The sequence below is a fragment of the Mycotypha africana genome (genome assembly GCF_025528875.1).
Source record: "Mycotypha africana strain NRRL 2978 chromosome Unknown BDF20scaffold_10, whole genome shotgun sequence".
In the NCBI taxonomy this organism is placed as follows: Eukaryota; Fungi; Mucoromycota; class Mucoromycetes; order Mucorales; family Mycotyphaceae; genus Mycotypha; species Mycotypha africana.
Window position 1 is genome coordinate 1,217,241 of NW_026515734.1, and position 8,638 is coordinate 1,225,878.

The following is an 8,638-nucleotide window of genomic DNA, read 5'->3' on the forward strand; positions in this document are numbered from 1 at the left end:
AAGGTTCAAAAAGTCAGCTCTGATTTGCCTGTATTTCAATGTCAACTTTTCTGAAAGCCTTCTTTTTTTTTTTAAAAAAAGATAACTGTTACTAAAAGTTTCAGTTCTTTTTCTATTTCATTGCTTTTCTATTTGTTAATAGATTTAGACGGAAAACTTTAGAATAAGTACATACAGCAAATGAGCAATACACCCTTAACAGCCGAAAAATCAGCAACAGCAGCTGCCCCTTTATTACCGAGGGATCGTAACTTTGAAGGTGGTGATTCACCTGCCGCCACACCTAGATCTTCTCCTGCTAAGCGACGCAAGATCGATCCCACTTTAAAGAATAGCACAGAACAAAATGACGAAGATGATCCTTCACCTATAACGAATGATACGGCTATGACAGAATCTATGCCGATCGATCCTAGCTCAAAGCCTTCTCAATGGCAAGCAACTATCAACCAAGTAGTAAAAGCCATTGTTTCTATTCGCTTCAGTCAAGTTGCGGCTTTTGACACAGAAGGTGGGTCTGTTGTTTGCATTTCGTTCTCAAGCTGTTAGAATTGTCTTTATTTACATTATCAACAACAATATATGGATATAGGTCCTGAGACTTCAGAAGCGTCTGGATTTATTGTGGATGCTGAAAAGGGTATCATTTTAACCAACCGTCATGTCGCTTGTTCTGGTCCTTTCGTTGGTGAAGCCATTTGCCATGACCATGAAGAAGTGGATGTTTATCCAATTTATCGTGATCCAATTCATGATTTTGGTTTCCTAAAGTAAGAAAAAGCAGGTGAATGCTATGCTTAACGGGGTGACTTAAACCTTTCTTCGCCCTTTTTAGATTTGACACAAAAAAGATCAAATATATGCCTATCAGTCAAGTTGAACTTCGCCCTGAATTAGCCAAAGTCGGTTTAGATATTCGCGTTGTTGGGTAATGAAAGATAACACCTTTCGATTGTATGAATACACAGCTTTCAATGAGGATGATTAACATATCTCGGTCTTTATCAAACATTAGTAACGATGCCGGTGAAAAGCTTAGTATTTTAGCTGGCTCAATATCGCGTTTGGATCGTAATACACCAGATTATGGAGATTTGACTTACAATGACTTTAACACTTTTTATCTGTAAATATCCATACAGCGTATACGGCGCATGAAAGAATGCTGACGCTTGGCAATTTCAACGGCGTACTCATCCTCTTTTTTTGTTTCTTTTGCAACAACCTCTCCCCCTGATCATGATAGTCAAGCTGCATCAAGTACCAGCGGAGGAAGTAGTGGGTCTCCTGTGATAGATATAGATGGAAATGCAGTTGCTCTTCAAGCAGGTGGTCATACCAAAGCAGCGACCGATTTTTTCCTTCCCTTAGATAGAGTGAAACGTGCCTTGGAATATATTAGAAAAGATCAAGTAGTACCCAGAGGGGATATTCAAACACAATTCATGTAAGACGACTGGAAAGAAACAAAAGGTCATGGAGGGATAAGAGAGGAATTTTTTTTGTTAAACATCTTATGTTTTTCTTTCACTAGGTATCGTCCATTCGATGAAGTGCGCAGATTAGGGTTAAGAAGCGAGACAGAATCCAACCTAAGAGAAAGATTTCCCGATGAAATCGGGCTACTTGTTGTGGAGACAGTGTTGCCTGAAGGCCCAGCCTACAATAAATTAGAAGAGGGGGATGTTTTGCTGACGATGAATGGCGAATATATTACCAAGTTTGTGCCGTTCGAAGATATGTTGGATTCAAATGTTGGAAAGGAAATCACAATTTGTATTGAACGTGGAGGAAAGCCGATGGAGTTGAAGGTGACAGTCGGAGACCTTCACGCCATTACGCCTGATCGTTATGTCGAAGTAGGTGGGGCTGTATTGAATGAGGTCTCTTATCAGTTGGCGAGATCTTATTGCGTTCCATGTAGAGGCGTTTATGTAGCCGATCCAGTGGGTATGTTTCGTTTGGATGGACCGGATAATGGCTGGATCATTCAATCGGTAGACGATAAAGAAACGCCCAACCTCCAGACATTTATTGAAGTGATGAAGACGATTCCTGACCGCAAGCGTATACCGGTTGTCTATTATTCTATTGCCGATACACATTCAGTGTCGATGGCCGTTGTCAACAATGAAAGACACTGGTCTCATTTCAGATTGGCTGTACGCAATGATAAGACTGGATTGTGGGATTTTACAGACCTTGGCGAGCCTTTGCCTCCCGTGCCAGATGTGCCAACGACGAAACAGTTCATCCAGTTGGATCACAGTTTAGGACCTGCGAGAGATTTGTTTCGCTGTCTTGTCAAAGTACATTACTTCATGCCTTGTCGTTTGGAAGGCTTCCCTCGTAATCGTCGACAAGGTGCAGGCATCATTGTGGATAAAGAAAGGGGGCTTGTCGTTGTCAGTAGAAGCACAGTTCCGACCTCCATGGGTGATCTTACATTAAATATTGCCGATTCAATCATCATTCCTGGAAAAGTTCTAGTAAGTATGGAGAGATTCACATTTTCTTGTGATGTCATTCGAAAAGTACTGAATAGATCTGTCTCTCTCTCTGTGTGTATCCATGTGTTTGTGCTTGTGTATGTTGTTTTTTTTTTCTCTTTCACGCGATTTTTTTACTTGTAGTTTTTGCATCCTACACACAATTTTGCCATTATTCAATATGATCCCAAACTCTTGGGTGAAACGGACGTGTTGAGCGCTCCATTTAGTGATAAACCACTCCATCAAGGCCATAAAGTGACATTAGTAGCATTGAATCACAACCAGCGACCGGTGTGTCTGAACACGGTGGTAACAGATATCAACTTTGCGACCATTCCTCATAATAATGTAAAATGATCATGCCAACGGTGGAAGAGTGGGTGGTGGGGCTGGTGGGAGAGGAGAAAATAGACAACAAAAAACGGGCTAACACTCCATGATCCTTTTTATGACAAAAAATAGACGCCTCGTTACCGTGGTATTAATGTCGATGCTATCACACTGGATACACCGCTTGCGCTGCAATGCTCCTCAGGTTTGTTAGCCGACTCGGAAGGCCAGGTTCAGGGTTTTTGGCTCAACTTTTTGGGTGAACGTAATATGAATGGCCAAGACAATGAATATCATGTCGGTATCTTTACCTCGTCGGTGCGTACAGTCCTCCAACGTATTCAACAGGGAGAGACCCATATCAATATTCGCAGCCTCAATGTCGAATTGGTGCCTGTTCAAATAGCACAAGCGCTCGCGTTGGGACTCTCTGATGAATGGATAAAAAAAGTGGAGGCTGCCAACCAATACAAACACCAGCTTTTCATGATCCGCCGTACAGAAGTTGGGTATGAGAGCTCGAAAGTTCTCAAAATATTGGATATTATTCTAGCTGTCAATGGAAAGATGGTGACGAGGATGTCTGATATGGATGTTCAGCATGATCTTGATGAAATGGAGCTGATTGTTTTACGAGCCAAAAAAGAAATTACGGTAAAGGTCAAGACCACCGAGGTTTCTGGCATTGGAACGGATCGTGTTGTCTTTTGGGCAGGCGCAGTCTTGCATGGTAAGAGTTTCCACTGTATTTTGCTGTATCGGCATTGCAGATCAAGCCTCACTTACTTGTATTGTTTTCATTGTGTTCTTAGAGCCACATAAAGCTGTTTTACAACAAAGCCGAAAATTACCATCTCGTATCTACATCTCGGGTCGTGCCAAGGGTTCGCCGGCTTATATGTATGGACTGGTGCCCACCATGTGGATTACGCATATCAACTCTGAGAAGGTTGTCACGTTGGACGACTTGATTCGTGCTGTGAAGGATGTAAAAGATAATACTTATGTACGCGTACGTTGTGTTAGCTTTGATAATATTCCTATCATGCTATCTGTGAAAATGATTAATCACTATTTCCCGCTTGCAGAAGCAGTGAAAGACGCCACCAAAGATTGCGGCTGGGCGATCAAAGAATAAGAAACGCCATGTTTATGTTGCAGCATTTACTTTTTTTTTTCTTTTTTTTTTTATTGTTCTTTTCCTTTTTTTTTCCCGCCTTACCATTTTACACTTTTAATTTAATTAATTATGTATACTATCAGTAAAAAAAAAAATAAAAAATAAAAATAAAAAAAATAAACCTGTAGTTTTTTGATTTAGAAATGCATCCACCGTGTACAAGGCCCATCCAATGTTTGTTTTGCCAAAGCAACTACATTCATGGCCCCTCCGTGAGAGGGGAGAGGGAGTCCTTTTTTTTTTTTTTATTTTTTATTTAATAGATAGATTATATAATGTATGTAAGCATGTATTATTAAGAGTTAAAAGGTATGCGAATATGTTAGTCAACTTCTTCTATTGAGGCTTCTGGTGTATCAGAAGGCAATAATTCGGCTGCTTCTGAAGGAGAAGGAAATACGTGGGCTGCTTCTGTAGGCGAAGAAAGTACTTGGTCTGCTTGTGTAGGAGAAGGCAACACTGAGACAGGTTGTGCGGAAGGAGAAGTAAGAGGGGTATAGGCATTGCTATTATCGTTATTGTTGTTGTTATTGTTATTACTATTGTGATTACCACCACCACTACCACCACCAACACCCTATGACAACAGAACAATAAAGTCAGTAAGCTTCGCAGTAGAAGCCACACACCATGGATGATCAAAAAACAAACTTACAGGATGACCAAAACCGAACCACCAAACAAGAATAGCGATCATGACACAAATTGCTATGCAAATAAAGAAGCAGCACCATTTTTTTGCACGGGTTGATTTTGCCAACAGAATGGCTTTGGATAAATTTGTGTTTCCTTCTTTGACGTTCATGACTGTTTCATCTGCATGTTGCTCTGCCGTATTTAAAACTTCTCCTTGTTGTTCTACCATCATTTGCATGTCCATAAACAATTGATGTAGTTCAACGATGGTCTTTTCAATGTGTCGAATATCGTCATGCCTCTTTTGGACTTCAGACAGAACGGCCTTGGATTGGCCTTGGCGACTCGCCGAGACTAACGACTGGGCAAAAATCTGTGGCGTGTCGTCTGCATCTATGATATCGTCAATTTCATCTTCGGTGGCCTCGGGTTTGACGATCCTTATCTGTCTCTCGATACGTTGGCGATATTTTAATTGATAATTTCTCTCTACGTCTTGATAACGTTGGATGGTATCCAAAAATCTCTTTTTTATCGCTGCAGTCTATAGGACAACAAAAAAAAAAAAAAAAGAGTTTATTTTCTGACCTTGAGAGCACTCTTTTTGGTTTTTTTTTTGCCCACAAAACACACACGAGCCCCGCCTCCGCCCTCCCGCCCGGTACACTCCTGTTCACCTTGAGTGTGCGTACTCCAGAAATGACCCATCCATCAGAATGTTTACCTGTGATCGACGCATCTGTGTCTCTGAGTCATTCGGTAATTGACTGTTGAAAGCCTCCAATTGCCGTATACTTTGTTTAATGTCATTATTGATGCTTTGCGTCTCTTGTTTCATACTCTCTAAATCGTTGGCCAGTTGCCTTGATTGTTGTTCATTGAACGTTTCTAATGCAGCATTATGGAGATTGCCAATGTGATCGACGTTTGTATTGATAGAATTTAAACCGATTTTTATCCTGTCAATCTAAACAAAACCGTTAATCCAGCTTGTATCAGCCGCCGAAAGGAAAAGGAGCGTCTCTTTCTTACTTGATCAAAAAAGCCTGCTGTCGTCGATAGAGGGGGTGGTCCGTCCTCTTCCATGGGAACGACGGTTGCTGGACCTGCTGTCCTATTATTTCTTCTTCTTCCATAAAAGTCCTCCTCCTCCTCCTCCTCCCTAGGATTCATTGGTATTGAAGTCATTTCATGCGATTCATAGTCATGGTGATAGGGTCGTGTGGATGCCTGAGGTCTTCTATGGGGTGCAAACTCATCTTGACTTTGGATGGTGGGTGGTAAAAAGATAGAAAGATGAGTTTACTTGTTTATTCGTTTTTTTGATAGTATGCTTGTGTGGTGTTTACCCAAAGTTATTCTAATGAGTAAAGTAAGAAAGGCAATAGAGTTACATTTATATGAAATATGCACGAAATGAAGAAAAAAAAAAAAAAACAAGTGGTACAAAAACAGCCAACGAATGGGGGTTTTGCATAAATTTCGTACATGTCTATCATTACTGCTTGTCCTTTGAGGTGTTGCTGCTGAGCCTCGTAGTTCTGCCGTTCTATCTCTACTAAATGAATAGGACATGATGCGTTATAATAAGCGGATGACCAGGAAAAAAAAAAAAAAAAATAAAAAATAAAAAAAGAAAGTTTTCAACTGAGACAACACAAGAACAAGAAAATTATTAAAAAAAAAGGTTTAGAAAGCAATTTATAAGAAACAGAAAAAAAAAAAAGCGGGCGAGGAAAATTTTGGTCATAAAAGTAACTCACCGATAGCCACCAGCTCTTTCTTTTTTTGCTTTCTGCTTGAGAATCAAGACCAAGATGGATGTCACAAGTTCATGGATAACCATAACTGGTATGGGTGGCACCTAACCCCACGTTTTCTCATCCGTTTCAAAAGCGCCTTTGTCGTCGATTTCCATTACCCAAAAACCTGAAACAAAGAGATTCATGGTTCAAGCTACCCTTTCATCGTGATCTACACCACGTTGATGGTTTATTTTTTCGTCTGCAATCCCCGCCTTATTGGTTTTCCAAAAAAAAAAAAAAAAAGGGTCCCGCCGCAACGCTCTCTCGGACAGCAGACTTCACTGGGTTAGACCGATTTCCATGGATTATTTTCTTGATTTTTTTTTTTATTAAAGCTTTTTTTTTACTATTTTACTTGTCAAAATTGAAAAGATGGGAGTGAGGCGGAACAGGAACATGATATATTAAGATTTCGGTCTAGATAAATAGATATAATAAACTACAAAAAGGAATAAAGAAAAAGGGGAGAGTGTTTGTGCGTTTCTATCTAACTCGAAAGAAGAGAGTAAGAGATGGGAGGGGGGGGGGAATAAACGCATGATAAATAAAGAAAAAAAAAAATAAGAGTCTTTAACGACAATGTCGCTTCATCCATCGTTCATTATCGAAATGAGTAGGAGGGCTTGCTCTTTTTCTACTAATACCACTACGACCCATTTCCTCCCATGGCGGAGAAGGCAAACATTGCTGAGCTTGTTGTGAACGTAACAGGGTCGACGCCGCCGCAGCAGCAGCAGCAGTAGCAGCAGCATGAGTATCCACTTCTTCCATGGGGGGCGAAGGGAGAGCAACAGCGGTAAGCGATGAGGTGGAGCGCGGCACATGAGCCATAGGACTCTTATCCGTGATGACAGCAGCAGCATGGTTGGCATCCACGATGGGTAGGGAAACGGTACATGTACGAGTAGGATGAACGACCGATGGAGAGGGCTTCCTTTGCTTGGTCAAGAGGGCTTGCAACATGGTCATCCATTGATCGTACACTTCCTTCTTGACCATCAAACGATAATCCAGCAGTTGCAGAAATACTTTTTCGGCATGGTTGATTTCCTTGACATTCAAGCCACTGACCTTACTCCACGCAGAGTTCTTGTAGGTTTTGTCTTGCAGAAATTTGTGTGCAGAAATAAGAGCTGCCAAGAACATACGTCGACCACAGGTCATGTAGACATCCTGTTGAACATCGGTAGACGAGTTGTTGTTGTTATTCTGCGGTGGATGGAACAAGGAGAGGATACGAGAACGAATCCGAAAAAGATAAAAGATGGCCAACTGAAGTGTGGAATGGGTGGTTCGAGAATGCTTCAAGAGATGGTGCAAAAAGGTGTTCAGGTCGGCAATCCTGGTCGAGTTGTCCCCGTTCGTTTGAACAGCTACCGAGTTGGGCCAAATAGAAGCAATGACTTGTACTGTCACATCCACAAGAGCATTGACATAGGCCTTTTGTTGTTCATGTTGCCATTGTAAGTGTCTTGATCGTTGTTGTTCTTTGTATTGGATGGTATCCAAAGAGGCGAGGGTAGAAGGGACAGCGGATGATTGAGTCATTAAGAGTTGAGAGAGAAGAGTAGCAGTAGCAGTAGCAGCCGTAGTAGAAGAGGAAGAGGGAAGAGCTGCAACGAAAGAATGATAGTGAGTCAAAAATTGTTGAAGCTGAAGTGGATGTTGATGCTGAAATGGTTGCTGTTGCTGTTGCTGCTGCTGGTGCTGCTGTTGTTGTTGTTGTTGCTGGGTTATATATACGTTATCATTCGCTGTACAAGTGAACTGCGCAACATGACTCATAGGGGCAGCATGGCTCATGTTGGCTGCGGATTTATTCAAGAACGTATTAGGTGTCATGCTAATGAAATGATAATTTTTGACTACGCCTTGTTAACCAGAGTTTTTTCTTTTACAGGAAAAAAAAAAAAGGACTTGTTGTAATATAAATAAGTTTGTTGTTGTTGTTGTTGTCGTTGTAATCGAACTTTTTTTGTAGAAATATATCTTTAGAGTTGTTTGAAAGCAGCTTTCGTTTCTTCACAACTAGAAAGAAATTTAAACAAAAAAATAATATGCAAACATGGTCAAACTAGAAGAGAGGAGGATAGGGATAAAGGTTTCAAAAAAAAAAGGTCAAAAAAAGGGTTCACGAATTAGCTTGAAAAATGGAAAAACACTGTATTTTTTTCTATTCTTTCTCTCTTTTTATA

The 8,638-nt window shown here is 40.8% G+C and overlaps 4 protein-coding genes across 4 annotated transcripts; 2 read left to right on the top strand and 2 right to left on the bottom strand.

The window, feature by feature from the left end:
• Positions 1-28: 28 nt before the first annotated feature.
• On the top strand, positions 29-4,041 carry BDF20DRAFT_890973 (trypsin-like cysteine/serine peptidase domain-containing protein). The gene is made up of 9 exons (XM_053082217.1): positions 29-511; positions 593-770; positions 836-928; positions 1,016-1,126; positions 1,247-1,447; positions 1,535-2,489; positions 2,634-2,840; positions 2,955-3,552; positions 3,635-4,041. Exons 1-9 carry the CDS (start codon positions 181-183, stop codon positions 3,958-3,960), a joined length of 3,000 nt encoding a protein of 999 aa, XP_052933068.1. The 5' UTR covers positions 29-180; the 3' UTR covers positions 3,961-4,041.
• A 45-nt stretch (positions 4,042-4,086) lies between these two features.
• On the bottom strand, positions 4,087-6,074 carry BDF20DRAFT_890978 (t-SNARE). Its single transcript, XM_053082218.1, has 3 exons — positions 5,671-6,074; positions 5,363-5,605; positions 4,087-5,182 (listed from the first exon to the last, which is right to left on the bottom strand). Exons 1-3 carry the CDS (start codon positions 5,824-5,826, stop codon positions 4,580-4,582), a joined length of 1,002 nt encoding a protein of 333 aa, XP_052933069.1. The 5' UTR covers positions 5,827-6,074; the 3' UTR covers positions 4,087-4,579.
• Positions 6,075-7,388: 1,314 nt separating this feature from the next.
• On the bottom strand, positions 7,389-7,895 carry BDF20DRAFT_797558 (cyclin-domain-containing protein; the record flags this gene model as incomplete). The annotated part of the gene is made up of 1 exon (XM_053076297.1): positions 7,389-7,895. A coding segment is annotated over one exon (507 nt), but the record flags the coding sequence as incomplete, so codon positions are not given.
• Positions 7,896-8,074: 179 nt separating this feature from the next.
• Positions 8,075-8,467, top strand: BDF20DRAFT_890990 (uncharacterized protein). The gene has a single exon (XM_053082219.1). The coding sequence runs from the start codon at positions 8,106-8,108 to the stop codon at positions 8,367-8,369; it is 264 nt and encodes an 87-aa protein (XP_052933071.1). The 5' UTR covers positions 8,075-8,105; the 3' UTR covers positions 8,370-8,467.
• The last annotated feature ends 171 nt before the right edge of the window (positions 8,468-8,638 follow it).

Bases quoted from the DNA above. Each gene is read 5' to 3' on its own strand.
- BDF20DRAFT_890973 (XM_053082217.1), top strand. From the start codon at position 181: ATGAGCAATACACCCTTAACAGCCGAAAAATCAGCAACAGCAGCTGCC. The intron at 929-1,015 runs GTAATGAAAGAT...ATCAAACATTAG, and splicing joins TTAGATATTCGCGTTGTTGG to TAACGATGCCGGTGAAAAGC. The intron at 1,127-1,246 runs GTAAATATCCAT...TGATCATGATAG, and splicing joins GACTTTAACACTTTTTATCT to TCAAGCTGCATCAAGTACCA.
- BDF20DRAFT_890978 (XM_053082218.1), bottom strand. From the start codon at position 5,826: ATGACTTCAATACCAATGAATCCTAGGGAGGAGGAGGAGGAGGAGGAC. The intron at 5,606-5,670 runs GTAAGAAAGAGA...GGTTTTGTTTAG, and splicing joins CAGCAGGCTTTTTTGATCAA to ATTGACAGGATAAAAATCGG. The intron at 5,183-5,362 runs GTAAACATTCTG...GTTGTCCTATAG, and splicing joins CACAGATGCGTCGATCACAG to ACTGCAGCGATAAAAAAGAG.
- BDF20DRAFT_890990 (XM_053082219.1), top strand. From the start codon at position 8,106: ATGTTGATGCTGAAATGGTTGCTGTTGCTGTTGCTGCTGCTGGTGCTG.